The following is a 22,035-nucleotide window of genomic DNA, read 5'->3' on the forward strand; positions in this document are numbered from 1 at the left end:
AGAAAACAATCATATTGAGTATATTCATCCAAACCCATCCTTTTTTAAGTCAGGAAACATGCAGCAAGTTTTCTCCCTACTGTTTATTATTCCCTATCTCAAGTAGGCTCTATAAAATAATAGAATCACAATCCAAAGAAAATCTGTTTTCCTTGTAATGAGCAATAAAAGATGTTTGTGGCAGATTAAGCAACTCCTAAAGCTCAGGATGACCTGCAGAAGCCCCTTAGACATGTTCATACCATGCAGTTGTATTTGGTTTATTGCAGAATTTGATTTTGCCCTTTATTTTATGTCACTAGGTTTTAAATCACTCCATAGTGCAGTCAGAGTTCCCTGCACAGGGATAAGGTGGCCAGGAGTCCTGGCTCTGCAGCAGAATGTTGATGGCCTCCAGCTCCTCTTTCTGTGTTCTCTGTGCCATGGTTTCCCATCATAAATTATTCATTGAGCAGTGCTTTTGGTTGTGAGGCTTGGGGAACGTGCTGATTTCCAAGAACTCCAGTGGTATCTGGGCAACTGTGAAGAGGCATTAGAGGGTATTTGGCATCCCAGGCTGGAATGACAATCCATAAAGTGCTTGACTGTCTGCTCTGCTTGCTTCTGCTGGCACTGGCATCAGTTGTCAGGCCTCTGCAGTGGCTGAGACTTCACTGCTCACAGACACCAGGAAAAAAGTGGGGGGGTTTATGAAAAAAGCATATTCAAAGCATTACAGACTAAAGAATGCTGAGAAGCACAGAGCCACAGCATCATTCAAGTGGGAAAAGACCTCTGGGATCATCAAGTCCAACCACTGACCCAACTCTGTAAAGTTCATCCCTAATCCATATCCAGTGCCCATGGCAGGGAGGTTAGAGTAGATGATTCCTGAGGTCCCTTCCAACTTAAGCCCTCATGAAAAGTCCCTCTGCAGCCTTCCTGTAGGGTCCCTTCAGGTACTGGAAGGCAGCTAGAAGGTTCCCCTGGAGTCTTCCCTTCTCCAGGCTGCACACCCCCAGCCCCCTCAGCCTGGCCTCACAGCAGAGCTGCTCCAACCTTTGGATCATCTTTGTGGCCTCCTCTGGCCTCTCTCCACAGTTCTGTATCCTTCTTCTGCTGGCGACAGCAGAACTGCTCACCCCTTCTCTGTAAATTTATATCCTTCCATGCTGTCCTCAGATAGCTGCCCCATAACAAATTATTGATTTCATTTAATAGGGAAATCAAAACAGGAAGAGAATTCTTTCTGAAATCTGAGCCAATTTCTTGTGCCTTAACAAAAATTTCTCCCTTTTCTGACAGTTTGTGGGATTAGATGTAGCTGGAACTGTGGAGGACACAGGATTGATAGAAACTGCAAGAACATAATGCTGAGCAATAGAAAGCTGAATGAAAGGCTGTGAATTTTCTGTGTCAGACACTGATCAGAGTCAGGCTTTTCTCCTCTCTGCCTGTTCCCCTCACTGCAGGAAGGACCTTGAGGGGCTGGAGCCTGTGCAGAGCAGGGCAGGGAGGCTGGAGAAGGGCCTGGAGCCCCTGGGCTAGAGGAGGGGCTGAGGGAGCTGGGGGTGTTGAGGCTGGAGAAGAGGAGGCTGAGGAGACCTCAGTGCTCTCTCCAGCTCCCTGAAGGGAGGTTGCAGTGAGCAGGGGGCAGCCTCTGCTCCTTGGTGTCAAGCCACAGGAGCAGAGGAAATGGTTCCAAGCTGCCCCAGGGGAGGTGCAGGCTGGATGTTAGGAAATCTTTCTTCCCTGGAAGGGTTCTCAGCCATTGGAATGCTGTGCCCAGGGCAGTGCTGGAGTCACCATCCCTGGAGGTGTTTCAGCAGTGTGTGGAGCTGGTGCTTAGGGACATGGTTTGGTGTTGAGCCTGCAGTGCTGGGTGGAGGGTTGGACTGGAGGAGCTTGGAGGTCTCTTCCCATCCAGATGTGTTCTGTGAGTCTGTGATTCTCTGAATTTCCACAATACTTTACTGATAAAAACATAACTCACTCCCCAGAGCTGTTGGTGGAAGCTTTGTCTGCCCTCTGATTCACATTTGCTGTCTCAGTCACAGATTTATTCTTGCTGTTGCTTCTGCTCTGGCTGGCTGTGCAAGTGCTGTCTCTCCACTCTCCTCCTGTCACTCTGATTATCTAAATGGAGCTGGCCAGCTCTGCCTTCATGGTGTTTTCTCCTGATTGCAGTGTGTTGATGTGAGTACTCTGGAGAAAACAGCTGAGATAATGGACAGAGCTGGTGCTGATGAAAACACTCTTCCACGCCTGGCTGCTTTAATCATTACTCTGGCTCTGCAAGGAGTCTGCATGGGGAAAGCCAGCCTGCCCTCCCCTGAATTCTTTATAAAATACATTTTCAGTTCTCTGAACAGCACCACTGAGCTCCAAGTGACAGGTAAGCTCTTTGCTTGTCTCCAGCTGCCTTTTGCAACACACATTTGATGTAAACTCTCTTTAGGCATTTCAAGGCTTCCTTTCAGATTTGAATGCCAGCTCACTTCACAGCAGTTCTCTGTTCTACATTAAAAATACAAAAGGTTGAAGAAGAAACACCTGATGTTGATAATTCTCTGAGGGGTATAAAACAACTTGTTACTGAAGTTAAATGTGCACTGCCAGATTCATTTATTGCTTGATTGCTCAGCACCATCTCAGCACCCCAGAGAGCTGTAAAAGTGGCACTCTAGCTGTGAGGGCAGGCTGCAGTGGAGCCTCAATTAGGTTGTTTCTTGATAGAACCATTTTGTTTGGAAAAGACCTTTAAGGACATTGAGTCCAATCATTCTCTAACTCTCCCAAGGCTGGTGCTAAACCATGGCCCTCAGCACCACATCTCTGCCTCTCTGAAACACCTCCAGGGATGGGGATTCAACCACCTCCCTGGGCAGCCTGTGCCTGGCTTTGAGAACAGGAGTCAGTCTCTTCTCCCAGGCAACCAGCAGCAGAAGGAGGGGACACAGTCTCAAGCTGTGCCAGGGGAGGTCTAGGCTGGATATTAGGATTAAGTTCTTCAGAGAGAGATTTGCCATTGGGATGTGCTGCCCAGGGAGGTGGTGGAGTCACCATCCCTGGAGATGTTCAAGAGAAGCCTGGATGAGGCACTTGGTGCCGTGGTCTGGTTGGTTGGATAGGGCTGGGTGATAGCTTGGACTGGGTGATCTTGGAGGTCTCTTCCAACCTGGCTGATTCTATGATTCTATGAACCCTTTCAGCAAAGAAGTTTCTTCTAAGGTTCAACCTAAACCTCCCCTGGGGCAACTCAAGGCCATTTCCTCTCATGCTAAATATACAGATCATTATACACTGCAAACCTCATTGAGGTCTGGAGCCCTCAACACAGGGAGGACGTGGACCTGATGGAGCAGGTCCAGAGGAGGGCCACAAAAATGATCAGGGGGTTGGAGCAGCTCTGCTATGGGGACAGGCTGAGGGAGCTGGAGAAGAGAAGGCTCTGCAGGAAAGAGCAAGGAACTGGCAGCATGGAAAACAAAAAAGAAAGAAAATCAGAGTTGCCTGCATTTAGACAGCTCCAGCTTTGTTCAGAGCTGTTTGCTCAAGACAAAGGAAGCAGACAAAGAGCTTATCACAAGGCCTTGTGTAAGATTTACCACTGAGATAATGCCATTTGCTTTTTCTAGGTAGAAGGTTAAAAAAGTAAAGGATGAGCACCTGGCAAAGTTCTTCTTCTCATTGATCCAAAAGCATTCAAAATTCACTCGTGGACATGCAGGGAGAAAATGAGAAGGACCAAAGCCCAAGTGGAAATTGATTTGGCTTCAGCTGTCCAAGAGAACAGGGCTGGTGAGGAGCAGCTGAGGGAACTGGGGGTGTTCAGTCTGGAAAGGAGAAGGCTGAGGGGAGACCTCATTGCTCTCTACAGATCCCTGAAAGGAGGTTGCAGTGAGGTGGGCTCAGTCTCTTCTGGTGACAGGTGAGAGAACAAGAGCAAATGGCCTGAAATTGTCCCAGGGGAGATTTAGGTTGGAGATGAGGAAAAATGTCATTGCTGTAAGAGTGGTCAGGGATTGGCACAGGCTGCCCAGAGAGGTGGTGGAATCCCCACCCCTGGAGGCATTCAATAAACATGTGGCCATGGTACTTTGGGACATGGTTTAATAGTCCTTGTGGTGTTGAGCTGATGGTAGGACTTTATGGTCTTAAAGGCCTTTTCCAAATGAAATGATTCTATGAAACTACTGACAACACCAAACTGGGAGAGGAAGAAAAAAAGTTCTCAACTGAGTAGTCCAGTTGGTGTTAAAACTAACAAGATGTTAACAGTGACTTTTGGGGTTATCTGTTTTCAATCTGTATCTCCCCATGGTAACCTCTGTGTTTTCTAATGAATTACTAGAACTGGAGCAACTCCTCAGTGTGCTTGCAGCCAAAAAGACCTGCACTGGGCAATTCCACAGCCACCAAAGAAGGTTTGATGGTGTGGCAGGCAAAATCCTTCCAGCCAAAGGAAACCATACAAAAGGTGGTGAAGACCCTGAAAGGAACACAGAGTGGGACCAGGTTAAGTCAGTTTTATCTCATTACAGTGTTGGTCACAGAATTGCAGGCATGAAAGTTCAGACTGGTTTGCAAACACAACTTTATTTCTGAGGTATAATCTGCTAGTTTAAAAAAGCCATCTAGGTGCTGATCAGATTTCTTCATGTATGGATATTGAATTGTGTGGCTGTTGAATGTCTGATTAAAGTAGCTGGGAAGGGCTAGCAAAGGACACAGAGCTGTTGGGAAGAGTCCAGAGGAGGCCACAAGGATGATCCAAGGGCTGGAGCACCTCTGCTATGAGGACAGGCTGAGGGAACTGGGGGTGTTCAGCCTGAAGAAGAGAAAACCCTGGGGGGACATTAGAGCTGCCTTCCTGAAGGGATCCTACAGGAAGGCTGCAGAGGGACTTTCCATGAGGATGTCTAGAGACAGGACAAGGGGGAATGGTTTGAAGCTGAGGGAGAGAAGGGTTGGAGTGGAGCTGAGGAAGAAGTTCTTCAGTGTGAGGGTGGTGAGACTCTGGAACAGGTTGTCCAGGGAGGTTGTGGCTACCTCTTCCCTGGAGGTGTTCAAGGCCAGGCTGGATGAGGCCTTGAGCAACCTGGGCTGGTGGGAGGTGTCCCTGCAGGGGGTTGGAACTGAATGATCTTTAAGGTCCCTTCTAACCCAAACCATTCAGTAAATCTATGAACTAATGATTAAGTTGGCAACTGACTCATTTGCTTTAGACATTCCTCAGGCAAAAAAATAGACTTCAGAGTATGTGCTTTGCAAATCTCTTGTTGCACACATGTGAAATACATACTTCAAAGGAATAGATATTTGTGAATTCTTTGCAGTTCTTTACAATTAAAGTTAACCCAGAGACAATGCAGGAGGAGAAGCAACATGCACCTGACCTGTGCTGTGTGCTCAGGCCACTGTGGGAGACACCTATCTGAGAATTTCTTGCATTTGGCACACATTTTCCATCAATATCTTTATTTCTACCCAGAATATTGCTGATCAGCTTGTCCTGTGCTGGGCACTGGTGAGGCCTCACCTCCAGCACTGTTTGCAGCTCTGGGACCTCACTGCAAGAGAGATCTTGAGGTGCTGGAGCAGGTCTAGAGGAGAGCAACCAGACTGGGGAAGAGACTGGAGGGAAAGTCTGATGAGGAGAGGCTGAGGGGGCTGGGGGTGTTCAGCCTGCAGAAGAGGAGGCTCAGGGGGGACCTTATCACACTCTACAACTACCTGAAGGGAAGTTGCAGTCAGGTGGGGGTCAGGCTCTGCTCCCAGGCACCTTGTGACAAGAGGAGAGGGCATGGCCTGAAGCTGTGCCAGAGGAGGGTTAGGTTGGATGTTAGGAAGCACTTCCTCAGGAAAGAGGAATCAGACACTGGGATGGACTGCCCAGGGAGGAGGTGGAGTCACCATGCCTGGAGGTGTTTAAGCAAGATTGGATGTGGCACTCAGTGCCATGGTCTGGTTGGTGTGGTGATGGTAGGTCATAGGCTGGAACTGATGATCTCAGAGGTCTCTTTCAGCCTCAAGAATTCTGTGACTCTGTGATTCATAGAGGCTCAAAATAATTTAAAAAGAAGGTAATTTTAAATATGCTTCATATTAACTTTAAATTATGGAGGCCAGAAAGCATTAGTGAATCTATACAAGGAATAAAAATTGTTCTCTAGCAATAGAAACATTTATAAAACAAAGCTTTTGGATCCCTTGATCTTCTGAGGCAGGCTGTTACTGAAGAGATAAGTGTGCAGGACAGTTAGCTGAGGCTTGGGAGTCAAACTGAGAGCCAAATATTCTGAATAGATGGGGGAAAGTCACAAAGAGCATCTGGAGAGAAGAGAACATCACTGCTGTATTAATTCCTAGTTTCTTGGGTTTATTCCATTCCTCTACTTCCTGGTTATATCTGGGGTTTGGGTTCACAGAATCACAGAATGTTAGAGGATGGAAGGGACCTCCAGAGGTCATCCAGTCCAACCCCCTGCCAGAGCAGGAGCACCCAGGGCAGGTCACACAGGAACACATCCAGGTGGGGTTGGAAAGTCTCCAGAGCAGGAGACTCCACAACCTCTCTGGGCAGCCTGTTCCAGGCCTCCAGCACCCTCATACTAAAGTCTCTCCTCATTTTGAGGTGAAATCTTCTCTGTTCCAGTTTGTATCCATTGTTCCTTATCACTGTGCACCACCCAAAAGAGCCTGGCCCCCTCCCCTTGACCCCCACCCCTCAGCTATTGATAGACATTGATCAGATCCCCTCTCAGCCTTCTCTTCTCCAGACTAAACATCTCCAGGGCTCTCAGTCTCTCTTCACAGCAGAGATGCTCAAGTCCCCTAAGCATCCTCATAGCTCTCTGTTGGACTCTCTCCAGCAGGTCTCTGTCTCTCTTGAACTGGGGAGCCCAGAACTGGACACAGGATTGCAGCTGTGGTCTCAGCAGGGCAGAGCAGAGGGGGAGCAGAACCTCCCTAGCCCTGCTGGCCACACTTTTCTTGCTCACCCCAGGATCCCATTGGCTCTCTTGGCCACAAGGGCACATTGCTGTCCCATGCAGAACTTGTCCACCAGCACTCCAAGGTCTTTCTCCGTGGAGCTGCTCTCCAGCAGGGCAGCCTCTAACCTGTACTGATTCCTGCCCAGGTGCACTTATCCTGCACTTGTCCTTACTGCACTTCATGAGTTTCCCCTTCATCCAGCTCTCAGCCTGTCCAGGTCACATTGGATTGCAGCACAGCCTGACAGGTGTCAGCCCCCTACCCCACCCCCCACCCCCCAGTTTTGTCTCATCAGGAGCTTGTTGAGGGTCATTGATAAAGATATTGAACAAAACTGTGCCCAACACTGATCCCTGGGGAACACCACTGGCTGCAGACCTCCAAACTGACTCTGTGCCACCGATCACAATGCTCTGAACTCTGTTGGATCATTCCATGGCTGGACTTGATGATCTTGAAGGTCTTTTCCAAGCTAAATGCTTCTATTATTCCATTGGAAGGCTTTGTGCCTCAGTGTGGTGGTGCTGGTTTTGTCTCTGGCTTCCTGCACACATCTCCACCCCTCGTGCCCCATCAGCAGCAGATGCTGCTGTGTCTGAAGCATTGGCTCACTCATGGTTTGTGTTTGCTGACTGCATTAAGATCTGTAACTGAGTTTTGAGATAGGAATTAGCTTCTGGAATATTATCACAAGAAAACCAGGCACTGCTTTCTTTTCAAGTCATTGCTGTCTCTACTCATTTAAGAAATGCATGAAAAACAGCAGATGATCTAATAAGAGCAATAATATTAAGTTCCATCAGTGGATTAATTTGTTATTCCTCATTAAAGAAACCTGCCTTTTGGAACCCAAAATCATCCACACATCCAGTTTTTCAGCTGAGGCTTTGATTTATGTGCTTCTTCAGTACCACCCTCCAGGAGTACACACAGAGGTTGCTTGACTAGTGGAGACTTAGTCCTCAGTCTCCCTATGACAGAAGCTCAAGAGCTGGAGAAGGTGAAGGACCTTAGGCCTCAAGTCTTAAAGGAATATTGTTTTTAAACAAGCATGAAGAGTGTGGGTGGAGAGTTCAGCTTCCAGATGAGACCTTGCTTTTTAATTACAAATTCCTGATAATAAAATAACATCAAAATAGAGGTTCATAGTAGTCTTGACCTCATACTTGTCTACACTCCCTCTCAAAACAGAGCCAGAATAAACTCAGATCAAGTTTCACAGGGACGTGTCCAGCTGAGTTCTGAATGTCTACAAAGAATATCTACAAACCTGAGCCAGTGTTTTATTGCCCTCATTTTGATGCAGTCTTTTTATTGCAGCAAATTGGATTTTCCCCTGCTGCAGCTACTACCTCTTGCTTCTCATCCTTTTGCTCTACACCTCTGAGACAACCCTGCCTCTGTTTTCACTTCAACCCCCATCAGACAGTTGAAGATTCTTGTCCAAACTGGACCAACAGAGATTGCTCAGCTTCTCACATAATCACAGAACTGTCAGGGGGGAAGGGACCTCAAGGATCAGCCAGTTCCAAACCCCCTGCCATGGGTAGGGACACCTCACACTGCAGCAGGCTGCTCACAGCCACATCCAGCCTGACTGCAAAAATCTCCAGGGATGAGGCTTCCACCACCTCCCTGGGCAACCTGTGCCAGTCTCTCACCACCCTCATGGTGTAAAACTTCTTCCTAACATCCAATCTGAACCCCCCCACTCCTAGTTTTGCTCCATTCCCTCCAGTCCTATCACTCCCTGACACCCTCAAAAGTCCCTCCCCAGCTTTCTTGGAGCCCCCTTGGAGACCACAAGAAGGTCTCCTGGGATCCTTCTCTTCTCCAGACTGAACAACCCCAACTCTCTCCCTGCACATCACCTGCTGTGCTTTCCTAGCTCTCTTGGTGGCCTGTGCAGTGGACTTTCCTCAGCTTGCCAATGATGTTCCTGTCCTGCTGGTTATTAAACTGGACAAAGCCCAGTTGTGGGGCTGTCTGTCCTGAGTGCAGGGCAGTAATCTTTTCCCACTGCTGCTAATGCAGCCCAGTATGCAGTTAGCCCTCACTGCCACAAGGCCACACTGGTGGCTCATTTTCAAGTCTCCTGTCAGGACCCCAAGGGCTCTTTCTGCAAAGCTCCCACCCAGGCAGTGGTTCCCAGCCTTTAGTGATGCATGGAGTTATTCTGCCTGAAGCACAGCAAGTCTGTCTTTGCTCATCTTCCTGGAGGTCTTGTCAGCCCTTTCTTTTGTCCTGTAAACAGCAGCCATGCCCATGAGCACATTGACCACTTGTCCCAGCTGGATTTCATCTGCTATTGTAAGGTGCACTCCGTTCCATCACTCAGGTCATTGGTGAAGGCATTAATCAGCATCAGACCTTACAATGACCAGTGAAGAATGCTGCTGGTGACCAACCACGAGCTGGACTTCAAGCTTGATCCTACTTGTTGGTGTTTCCTGTTTCTGGAGCTAAAACCCTTGCCTAGAACACACAACCTAAAGGTCTTCTCCTGTAACACAGAACCACAGCAGGAGCACAGGGGTTGGAGCTGGATGATCCTTAAGGTCCCTTCCGACCCTGACAATTCTATGAGTCTATAATTCCAGTGGGAAAAGGTCTTTAGGATTATCCATTCCAACCATTCCTAACTCTGCCCAGTCTCATGCTAAACCATGTCCCTTGTGAACCACATCTCTGAAGCTTTTAAATGCCTCCAGGGATGGGGATTCAACCACCTTCCTGTGGAGACTGCTCCAGTCTGTGAGAAACCTTCCAGGGAAGAACTTTCTTGTAACATCCAACCTAAACCTCTCATTTTAGCATTTGTGGCTAGGGAGAAGGGATCAACCCCTACTTGGCTCCAACCCCCACCTGGCTCCAACCTCCTTTCAGGGAGCAGGAGGGTGGTGGAACACTGGAACAGGTTGCCCAGGAAGGTGGTTGAGGCTCCATCCCCAGAGATCTCCCAGGTGAGGCTGGACAGGTCTCTGTGCACCCTGATCTAGTTGGGGATATCCCTGCTGAGTGCAGAGGGTTGGACTGGATGAGCTTTGGAGGTCCCTTCCAACCCAAAACATTATGTGATTCTATTCAGGACAGTGACTTTCTGTACTTCTCTGCACAGGTTTGCTTCTCTGCCAGTGAACTCATGAAGATATTTCTACCAAGCAGCTCCTCCTCCATTTCTAAGGAGCACTTCAAGCAAATCAGTCCAGCTATCATTCAGCAGCTATTAAGTTGTTCATGTCAGCTTCCTGACTCGAAGCAGACAAAGCTTCCACCAACAGCTTTGGAAAGTGAGTTATATTTTTATCAGTATTGTGGAAATTCAGAGAATCACAGACTCACAGAACACATCTGGATGGAAGAGACCTCCAAGCTCACCCAGTCCAACCCTCCACCCAGCACTGCAGGCTCAACACCAATCCATGTCCCTAAGCACCAGCTCCACACACTGCTGAAACACCTCCAGGGATGGTGACTCCAGCACTGCCCTGGGCACAACATTCCAATGGCTGAGAACCCTTCCAGGGAAGAAAGATTTCCTAACATCCAGCCTGGACCTCCCCTGGGGCAGCTTGGAACCATTTCCTCTGCTCCTGTGGCTTGACACCAAGGAGCAGAGGCTGCCCCCTGCTCACTGCAACCTCCCTTCAGGGAGCTGGAGAGAGCACTGAGGTCTCCTCAGCCTCCTCTTCTCCAGCCTCAACACCCCCAGCTCCCTCAGCCCCTCCTCTAGCCCAGGGGCTCCAGGCCCTTCTCCAGCCTCCCTGCCCTGCTCTGCACAGGCTCCAGCCCCTCAAGGTCCTTCCTGCAGGGAGGGCCCAGAGCTGAACACAGCACTTGATCATTTCTGCTGCTTTTTATGTCGTGATATTTTACAGCAGAGAAGCTTTGAGGAAACTACTGTAGGGACAGAGAGAAGCAGGAAAGCAGCACATGGGCAGCAGAATTTGTGGAACAGAGCTGGCACAAGAGCTGAGCCAGAGTATAATCAGATTATTGCCAGTGGCAGTTGTGGCCCTCACGTGCTGCTGCTTCCAGGGATTTCTGTGCAATCTGCTCTGCTGATTCACCCTGTCCTGTTACAGTCCCTAGTCCACCGTCCCACAAAAGATATTAATCCAGTGTGGCCTAAGGGATTCTTAAGGTCTACCCAGCTTTTGTTTTCATTTTCAACCAGCCATGCCTGGGAAGTGGTTACAGACCTGGGTGGTTACAAACCTGGGTGGTTACAAACCTGGTGGAGTTGCCATCCCTGGAGGCATTTTAAAGCCACATGGATGTGGTGCTGAGGGAAGTGGTTCAGTGGCAGTGGCTTAGCAGCAGTGGTGAGATTGTGAGCTCTAGGAAAGGGGTTGGACTTGTTGATGTCTTCCAGCATTAACAGTTCCATGACTCTCTGAAAGAATACTCATGGATTTCCCAGGAATGATTATAAGAGGAAGATAGAGCAGGAAGAATCTCTCTCACTCCTCAGAAGGCATACATCATCATTTCTTATGCTGCCTCTCCTCACCTGAACACCCTGTGACCTCCACACCTTTTACCTGTCCTGTGCTACAGATGTGTCCATTTTTCAAGTGGGTAGTTAATGGACACAGAAAGAAAGGACACATCCAGGTCTTAGAGAAGGCTTATGGCAGATTCACAGCTGAATGAGATTCTCCCAAGTCTAAGGCCATCAGCCCCATCAATGGCATTTGAGTGATCTCATATGAGGATGAGATCAGACAGACTGAGAGAGTTGGGGTTGTACAGTGTGGAGAAGACAAGCCTCCAAAGAGACCTTCTTGTGGCCTTGCAGTATCTGAAGGGGGCTCCAAGAAGGCTGGGGAGGGACTTTCTAGGGTGTCAGGGAGTGATAAGACTGAGGGGGGATGGAGCAAGAGTAGAAGGGGGAAGATTGAGATTGGATGTTAGGAAGAAGTTGTTCCCCATGAGGGTGGTGAGACACTGGCACAGGTTGCCCAGGGAGGTGGTGGAAGCCTCATCCCTGGAGGTTTTTGCAGCCAGGCTGGATGTGGCTGTGAGCAGCCTGCTGTAGTGTGAGGTGTCCCTGGCCATGGCAGGGGGGTTGGAACTGGATGAGTCTTGAGGTCCCTTCCAACCCTGACATTTCTATGATTCTAACGGTGAGAGATCTCTGTAGATGAGAACAGATGAGTTAGAGTGCAACTAGCAAGAGTCTTTTCTGCAGCCCTTTCCCTGTGCTTTTTGGCAAAGAAAGGTTTTCATGACTACAGGGACACTTCTGCTGGCTTGAAGCAGATGTAGGACTTCATGCTTGGCCTAGGTGTGACCTAGTGACCTGAGCACAGGCTCATTAACTTTCTTCTCAGTTCTCTTTTCCTGACAGGCTATGCTGTTTGGCTAGGTCACCGAGGCCAGAGCTTCCATAAATATCTGCCATTCCCCTGTCCTTGGCTGTGCAGTCTGTGGAGGGGGCTGCCTGATTTGACCAGATGCTGAGCACTGGCAATGCTATTAAGGTGTGAAGCATTAAGTGACACTGGTGAATGCTTTGCCATTAGATCCTTCATGTCTGTTTCTCCTCAGTGTTTGACCTCAATCAGAAGACTTCCATGCAGATTAATCAGGATTCCTGTTGGACAGAAAGGTTGGAAGTGTGAGCAGAGAGCAGATCTGAAGAATTGTAGGAGTAACCTTCCCAAAAATCCCAGTCACCTGGGAAAACTCAGTCAGTTGTCCTGCTGCAGTAAGCAAAGGAGTCCATGCCCACAGCATGACTGCAAACATAGTGTGCTCTTGTGGCCCAGAATGTCCATGGGCCAGCAATGTGTCCTTGTGGCCAAGAGAGCCAATGGCATCCTGGGGTGCAGCAAGAAAAGTGTGGCCAGCAGGGCTAGGGAGGTTCTGCTCCCCCTCTGCTCTGTCCTGCTGAGACCACAGCTGCAATCCTGTGTCCAGTTCTGGGCTCCCCAGTTCAAGAGAGACAGAGACCTGCTGGAGAGAGTCCAACAGAGAGCTATGAGGATGCTTAGGGGACTTGAGCATCTCTGCTGTGAAGAGAGACTGAGAGCCCTGGGGCTGTTTAGTCTGGAGAAGAGAAGGCTGAGAGGGGATCTGATCAATGTCTATCAATAGCTGAGGGGTGGGGGTCAGGATGAAGGGGCCAGGATCTGTTTGGTGGTGCCCAGTGATGGGACAAGGACCAACAGGGACAAGCTGGAACCCAGGAGGTTCCACCTCAACATGAGGAGAAACTTCTTTGGTGTGAGGGTGCTGGAGGCCTGGAGCAGGCTGCCCAGAGAGGTTGTGGAGTCTCCTGCTCTGGAGACTTTCCAACCCCACCTGGATGTGTTCCTGTGTGCCCTGCCCTGGGTGATGCTGCCTTGCAGGCGGGTTGGACTGGATGATCTCTGGAGGTCTCTTCCAAGCCCTAACATTCTGTGGTTGTATGATGTGGGACAAAAGCCTTTTGCTTACAACCTACATTGGATGCCCACATTCCTCTGAGGTTTCAGGCCTTGCTTTGTTTACTGAATACAATTTCAGTTGTTGACTGAAGGACGCAGAGGTGTGGGGTGTGAGGACATGACAGACATACCAAGCTGTCAGGAGAGGAAACATGCAGCCCATTACTCCCTGTGCTGCTCTCCTCTGCACAGTGTGTTCAGCTCCTCAGGTCTGAAATTTGGAAGCACCAGGCTATTACCTGCACAGCCTGAGAAAACTGACTGTCTGTTAGGCTTCCAAATCTGTCACCTGTAGCACAGAGGGCTAGAGTCATCTGTGTGGCACAATGAGTGTACGCAGAGATGTACACTCTGATGTCTCCCTGCTTGTACACAGAGATGGCAAAACACAGCCTCAAAACAAACACCAACTGATTCCAAACCCAACACTCAGACACAAATACAAACACTGCATGATTACAGGTTGCCTTCTTTGGTCTCCTTTGTTTGTTTGCCTGCAGAGTATGGGTACAGCACTGTTGCTGTTTTGCTGATCACTGTTGGCTCTATGTTTGGGACCAGCCTCATTCTGTTCAACTCCTGCCAGGAAACCTACACACTGATCCTGCAGCTCTTCGTGGGCTTGGCTGTTGGGACCCTGTCTGGAGATGCTCTGCTGCATCTCATTCCTCAGGTAGGTGACAGGCACTGTGGTGATGTGAAAGGGTTGAGACTTGCAGCTGCACACACACATCCACTGCACACACATCCACTGCACACACATCCACTGCACACACATCCACTGCAGAAACATGTACTGCACACACATCCACTGCAGAAACATGTACTGCACACACATCCACTGCACACACATCCACTGCACACACATCCACTGCAGAAACATGTACTGCACACACATCCGCTGCACACACATCCGCTGCACACACATCCACTGCAGAAACATCCACTGCACACACATCCACTGCAGAAACATGTACTGCACACACATCCGCTGCACACACATCCGCTGCACACACATCCACTGCACACACATCCACTGCACACACATCCACTGCAGAAACATGTACTGCACACACATCCGCTGCACACACATCCGCTGCACACACATCCACTGCACACACATCCACTGCACACACATCCACTGCACACACATCCGCTGCACACACATCCACTGCACACACATCCGCTGCACACACATCCACTGCACACACATCCACTGCACACACATCCACTGCAGAAACATGTACTGCACACACATCCACTGCACACACATCCACTGCACACACATCCACTGCAGAAACATCCACTGCACACACATCCACTGCACACACAAGCACAGCACACACATCCACTGCACACACATCCACTGCACACACATCCACTGCACACACATCCACTGCACACACATCCACTGCACACACATCCACTGCAGAAACATGCATTGCACACACATCCACTGCACACACATCCACTGCACACACATCCACTGCAGAAACATGCACCTGCACACACATCCACTGCACACACATCCACTGCAGAAACATGCACCTGCACACACATGCACTGCACACACATCCACTGCACACACATGCACCTGCACCATAGAATGGCCTGGGTTGGAAAGGACCTCCAAAGCTCATCCAGTCCAACCCCTCTGCAGTCAGCAGGGACATCCCCACTAGATCAGATTGCCCAGAGCCTCACCTTGAAGATCTCCAGGGATGGAGCCTCAACCACCTCCCTGGGCAACCTGTTCCAGTGTTCCACCACCCTCATGGTGCAGAACTTCTTCCTCACATCCAATCTCAATCTGCTCTGCTCTAGTTTGAAGCCATTGCCCCTGGTCCTGTCCCTGCAGGCCTTTGCAAACAGTCTCTCTGCAGCCTTCTTGTAGCCCCTTTCAGGTACTGGCAGGTTGCTCTTAGGTCTCCCTGGAGCCTTCTCTCCTCCAGGCTGAACATCCCCAGCTCCCTCAGCCTGTCCTCATTACAGAGATGCTCCAACCCCTTGATCATTTTCATGGCCCCCTTCAGGTACTTCATTTTCAATATGAAGTTTACATCTGAAGATGATACAACTGAATTTTTAAGGTTTTTATTTTTTAGCCTTTAAAATCTATATGCTCCAAAGAAAATATATCAAATTTATTGTTTTATTTATTTATACAATCAAACTAGAGAAGGGTAGATTTAGATTGGACATCAGGAAATAGTTCTGCACCATGAGGGTGGTGGAACACTGGAACAGGTTGCCCAGGGAGGTGGGTGAGGCTCCATCCCTGGAGATCTTCAAGGTGAGGCTGGACAGGGCTCTGGGCAACCTGATCTAGTGGAGGATGTCCCTGCTGACTGCAGGGAGGTCAGAGTGGATGACCTTCGGAGGTCTCTTCCAGCCTGGCCCATTCTATGGTGTATTTATATATATTCAAATCTATATCACATAAATTAGTATAATTGTATTTATTTATATTATATTGATTTCTATATGCATAATATATATTCTATGTACCATGTATATTATATATGATATATTATGTATGAATCAATATAATATAAATAGAATTATATAAACATATAAAATATATAAACATATAAAAATATATTAACATATAAAAATATATATAAAACATATAAAATATATATAAACATATAAAAATATGGATGCATTATATAAAATATATGTTTTTTTATATATATATCTATATATAAAGGGTAATTTCATAAATCTGTCTCTAAAAAACATGTTACTTTCACCACAGAGAGATGATGAAGTCTAGCAGAGGCTCCTAATAATTACCTTAATGCATCTACTATTGAGCTAATTAGTATCTCAAAGCAATTGAAATCTGGAAGAGATGTCAAAAGCAAATGCAGAGAACAGTTTGAATGAAGCAAAGACTAAAACACTGCCAGGTTCAGTGCTTTCATTTCCCTCTTCCTTTTAGACTCTTCGCTTGCACAAGCATGAAGCACAAGAGGCAGAACATTTCTATGATGGGAAAGAATATATTTGGAAGCTGTTGGGGATCATTGGAGGAATCCATGGATTTTTTCTGATAGAAAAGTGCTTCTTCCTTCTGGTGACACCACGCCAGCAGGTAAAGCTTTGAGGCGTTTATCCTTTTAAAGAAAACACAAAAAGCTCTTTTGTTTTGAGGTTTTGCAGCACACAAAACATTAAACTGTTTGTGGAGGATAGTTATACTTTGTATGAGTTAAATGAGGCTTTAAATATCACTTTCCAAAGTGCTCCTAACTGATTTTTGCCTCTGCTCTGTGGGGGAGGGGGGTTTGTGATGCTCCATGAATGTGTCCCATGGGTTTATAACTCAAGAAGTAAGCAGTTAGCTGAATGTGCTCCTTAAGCATACTTCCATGACTGACTGGAGCAGGTGAAGAGTATGGATCTGGATGAAGTAACAGCAACAGTTGCTTGCTCTAGGCTTGGTTTCAAGAGGAGGAAAGCACAGGTGGCAGCACAAGATATTTTCAAGAATGGTATCTTGGAATTTCCAGATTGTTTTTGATCCTACACTCCCAGGAGGCTTGCAGATCTACTCTGTGTGTTGCAGTCAGTAGAAGCCAGTCTTGTATTGCTAATATGGTGCTGAAGGGACTGGAGCACTGCCTGAGCAGGAGAGGCTGAGAGCCCTGGGGGTGGTTAGTCTGGAGTGGAGAAGATTGCGAGGGGATCTGATCAATGTCTATCAATATCTGAGGGCTGGGGGTCAGGAAGGAAGGGACAGGGACAGCCTCTGCTCACTGTGCCCTGGGATAGGACAAGGAGCAATGAATGGAAACTACAGCACAGGAGGTTCCACCTCAACATGAGGAGGAACTTCTTCCCTGTGAGGGTCACAGAGCCCTGGAACAGGTTGCCCAGAGAGGTTGTGGAGTCTCCTTCTCTGGAGACTTTCCAGCCCTGTCTGGATGTGTTCCTGTGTGACCTGTGCTGGATTCTATGGTCCTGCTCTGGCAGGGGAGTTGGACTGGAAGATCTCTGGAGGTCACTTCCAACCCCTGACATCCTGTGGGCCTGTGAGCCTGTAATATCTCCTTGCTCACTGCCATGCTTAGAGTAATCCTGTCACTTGATTTCAGTGTGGCTGCTGCCTGACAATCTTATTCTGCAGAGGGATATAGCATAGCACAAAGTGGGATGGCTCCTTAGGTTTCCCAGATGGAGGCTGTCTTAATGCACACTTCAGGAGGCTAAGCCTTTGCTCTTTGTTGGTTCATGGCTGGCCTGATTCAGATATGTAGCCACAAGGCCTTATTCCTACTCTCTTTGAGTCAGCCATAAGAATATGGTGAGATTGAGAAGCTATAGAATGAGATACAGAAGGAGACTATTTCAATGATGGTGATGTTTGTTAGTAAAAAGCAGCCCTTTGGGTTACTTCTTTGGAGAGAAGCCCTTTAGCATCATCCCCCACAACTGAGAACCAGATGAATTTGCCAAGCTCATTTTTATGTTCATCTCAGCTTCCAGTTTTAATCTGAAGATTTCAAACAAAATATTTTTTTTTCCTAGCAGAGTGATTGTCACCAATTTATCTGATTCATTTTCCTGTTTTTTTTTTTGGTAACCAAGCAGGCACTAGGAAATGTTGATGGCAGCCAATAATCTTCTCCAACAGGTTTTGTTTTGAACAAAGTCATTCTTGTAACTGCTAAGCTTTCCCAAGAGGCTGAGAAAAACTGCAGCTGTGTTCCCTGGGGTTCAGAACTAACAGCAAAGCATCTTCATTCAGCAGGACCACTCATTAGTTAATGGGCACTGGGGACATTCCCATGAGCTTCCAGTGGAATCTGAACTAAATGAACACTCAGGCAGAGGCAAGTCTACTTCCACCATCCAGTTGGTAGGTTCCCAGTATGACACACTTGCCTGATTTTAGATCCTTCCTTCTCGGTTCCTCAAAAAAACCCCAAATGAACCAAACAAATGTAATGAATCAGTATTTGGTCTCAGTCTTTACTGATTTTTTCCTTTATTATATGAGATGATTGTCAGCAACCTCTAGATTTTGGAACCTTATGATGAGCTTTCCTGATCTATTGGGGATGTCCCTGCTGAGTGCAGAGGGGGTTGGACTGGATGACCTTTGCAGGTCCCTTCCAACCCAGACCATTCTGTGATTCTATGATTTCAAGCACAGATTTGTCCACTAACCTTTCTGAAGTGTGTCTCAGATCAAGGTAACAACTTCCTTCCTCTCCTACCTTGTGGTGATGAAATTCTTGAAGATTTTTACTGCTCCCTTCAATCACTTATGATGGGAATCTGTGGGGAAAATGTCAGAATTTTCTGCAATGAGGCTTAAGTGCAGAATTAGTGAACAGATGAAAACATGGACTGCTTTTGGCCATCTTCCCACAGGCTTTCAGAGTAACAGAAAGGAGTTTGATATCTGGGAATGGTGCTTACCTACAAGAAGTTAGATCATTTTCTGTGGAGAGTACCCAGACAGATACCTTTGCAAAGTAAATTGACTCAGATCTTTTAACCTATTTCCTCTTTTTTATCCAACAAATCTCTTCACTGTGTATGTAGTATCTAAATACAGAGATTCTTGGTTATTTTAATCAGAATCTCCGATAACTTCCATCCCTGGAAGTTTATAAGGCCAGGCTGGATGTGGCTCTGGGCAACCTGATCTGGTGTGAGGTGTGAGGGGGGCTGGAACTGAATGATCCTTGAGGTCACTTCCAACCCTGACAATTCCATGATTGTCTAATGTGAACTCCATTTTACTGAAGATAGGTTAGAGCCTCATCTGCCACTGCTCATCTCTCAGACACAGCTTAGGAAAACTCTCAGATGAATGCAGAAGGAGCAGAGGAGTGAAGAATGCTTAGTAAATTGTGATTCATGCCATAACTTCTTGTGTATGATGTCCAGAGAAGAGCCACAAGGATGAGCAGAGGGCTGGAGCTGCTCTGCTCTGGAACAGACTGAGAGAGTTGGGGTTGTTCAGTCTGGAGAAGAGAAGGCTCTGAGGAGACCTTCTTGTGGCCTTCCAGTATCTGAAAGGGCCTCCAAGAAAGCTGGGGAGGGACTTTTTAGGGTGTCAGAGAGTGACAGGACTGGGGGGAATGGAGCAACAGTAGAAGTGGGGAGATTCAGATTGGATGTTAGGAAGAAATTCTTCCCCATGAGGGTAGAGAGACACTGGAAGAGGTTGCCCAGGGAGGTGGTAGAAGCCTCATGCCTGGAGGTTTTTGCAGCCAGGCTGGAAATGGCTATGAGCAACCTGCTCCTGTGTCCAGTTCTGGGCTCCCCAGTTCAAGAGAGACAGAGACCTGCTGGAGAGAGTCGAACAGAGAGCCACAAGGATGCTTAGGGGACTTGAGCATCTCTGCTGTGAAGAGAGACTGAGAGCCCTGGGGCTGTTTAGTCTGGAGAAGAGAAGGCTGAGAGGGGATCTGATCAATGTCTATCAATAGCTGAGGGGTGGGGGTCAGGATGAAGGGACCAGGATCTGTTTGGTGGTACCCAGTGACAGGACAAGACACAACAGGGACAAGCTGGGCCCAGGAGGTTCCACCTCAAGATTAGGAGAAACTTCCTTGGTGTGTGGGTGCTGGAGCCCTGGAGCAGGCTGCCCTGAGAGACTGTGGAGTCTCCTTCTCTGGAGACTTTCCAACCCCACCTGGATGTGTTCCTGTGTGACCTGCCCTGGGTGCTCCTGCTCTGGCAGGGAGGTTGGACTGGATGATCTCTGGAGGTCCCTTCCATCCTCTAACATTCTGTGATTCTGTGATTTAGTGATAGCTCTGTAAATAACAGTGACTAATCCAGAAAATCCTGAACTGATTTGATATTTTCCTGTATTAATGATACCTCTGTAAATAACAGTGAGTGACTTGAATCCAGAAAACCTGAAGTCATTTGATATTTTCCTGTCTTTATAGCAGCAGCTGGAAGAGCCAGCCCCTTAACACTGATCTATTGTCTTTTCTTTTTAACTAGAGAAGCCCAGAAGATTCTGAGTCTGCTGAAGTTCCTCCAGAAAGTAAAACCATCAGCAAAAAAAGTTAGTATTAATACCAAGACTGGACAGGTAACAGGAAAATGCCTTCAGAGCTAAGATAGGACTGGAAGGGTGAAGCTGGCTTAACTCTGCATTTGCTGTGTGCTAAGATGGGACTGGAAGGGTGAAGCTGGCTTAGCTCTGCATTTGCTATGTGCTAAGATAGGACTGGAAGGGTGAAGCTGGCTTAGCTCTGCATTTGCTGTGTGCTAAGATAGGACTGGAAGGGTGAAGCTGGCTTAGCTCTGCATTTGCTATGTGCTAAGATAGGACTGGAAGGGTGAAGCTGGCTTAGCTCTGCATTTGCTGTGTGCTAAGATAGGACTGGAAGGGTGAAGCTGGCTTAGCTCTGCATTTGCTGTGTGCTAAGATGGGACTGGAAGGGTGAAGCTGGCTTAGCTCTGCATTTGCTGTGTGCTAAGATGGGACTGGAAGGGTGAAGCTGGCTTAGCTCTGCATTTGCTGTGTGCTAAGATAGGACTGGAAGGGTGAAGCTGGCTTAGCTCTGCATTTGCTGTGTGCTAAGATGGGACTGGAAGGGTGAAGCTGGCTTAGCTCTGCATTTGCTGTGTGCTAAGATGGGACTGGAAGGGTGAAGCTGGCTTAGCTCTGTATTTGCTATGTGCTAAGATAGGACTGGAAGGGTGAAGCTGGCTTAGCTCTGCATTTGCTGTGTGCTAAGATGGGACTGGAAGGGTGAAGCTGGCTTAGCTCTGTATTTGCTATGTGCTAAGATGGGACTGGAAGGGTGAAGCTGGCTTAGCTCTGCATTTGCTGTGTGCTAAGATAGGACTGGAAGGGTGAAGCTGGCTTAGCTCTGCATTTGCTGTGTGCTAAGATAGGACTGGAAGGGTGAAGCTGGCTTAGCTCTGTATTTGCTATGTGCTAAGATAGGACTGGAAGGGTGAAGCTGGCTTAGCTCTGCATTTGCTGTGTGCTAAGATGGGACTGGAAGGGTGAAGCTGGCTTAGCTCTGCATTTGCTGTGTGCTAAGATGGGACTGGAAGGGTGAAGCTGGCTTAGCTCTGCATTTGCTGTGTGCTAAGATGGGACTGGAAGGGTGAAGCTGGCTTAGCTCTGCATTTGCTGTGTGCTAAGATGGGACTGGAAGGGTGAAGCTGGCTTAGCTCTGCATTTGCTATGTGCTCCATCACCACATCTGGCAGCACCTGGCTACATAATTTCATCTCTGCTCACAGAGCTGTTCAGCTTCCAGTCCTGCAGTTGTGAAGTTTATTAACCTCACACTGTCCCTACTTCATTGGTTTTTTCCTCACTCTTGCAAATCTTTTTTTTTTTTTAAAGCCTTTTCTTAAAGGGAACTATTCCCAAGTCAATACAAACCAGATTTTTATAACTGCAATCTTTCCTTGGCCTTTTCTTTCTGAAGGTGGTGGAGGAGTTCTTTTGCTGTCTCACTGCATTACTGTGATTCTGCTGCCTTCTTCTCTCACATGGAAAAGCAACAGCCTCTTTAAACCAGCCATGATGTATTCCATGTATGGAATGATGGGCTCATGATGGCTCTGGCTTTTCAGATGGCCTCTTTCCTTCAGCCAGCTTCAAAGTAATTCCTGGCTGCTCTGA

The 22,035-nt window shown here is 47.8% G+C and overlaps 1 protein-coding gene across 1 annotated transcript in view; it reads left to right on the plus strand.

Annotated features, from left to right (window-relative positions):
• The window catches only part of SLC39A12 (solute carrier family 39 member 12), a 34,332-nt gene that overhangs the window by 2,994 nt on the left and 9,303 nt on the right, over positions 1–22,035 (plus strand). The window contains exons 3-9 of the mRNA XM_054389958.1: positions 2,167–2,374; positions 4,334–4,497; positions 10,097–10,268; positions 13,913–14,085; positions 16,357–16,509; positions 18,166–18,276; positions 20,388–20,451. Coding sequence (XP_054245933.1) covers positions 2,167–2,374; positions 4,334–4,497; positions 10,097–10,268; positions 13,913–14,085; positions 16,357–16,509; positions 18,166–18,276; positions 20,388–20,451 — 1,045 coding nt within the window. The remainder of the gene's footprint in view (positions 1–2,166; positions 2,375–4,333; positions 4,498–10,096; positions 10,269–13,912; positions 14,086–16,356; positions 16,510–18,165; positions 18,277–20,387; positions 20,452–22,035) is intronic.

Source organism: Indicator indicator, chromosome 20 (assembly GCF_027791375.1).
Source record: "Indicator indicator isolate 239-I01 chromosome 20, UM_Iind_1.1, whole genome shotgun sequence".
In the NCBI taxonomy this organism is placed as follows: Eukaryota; Metazoa; Chordata; class Aves; order Piciformes; family Indicatoridae; genus Indicator; species Indicator indicator.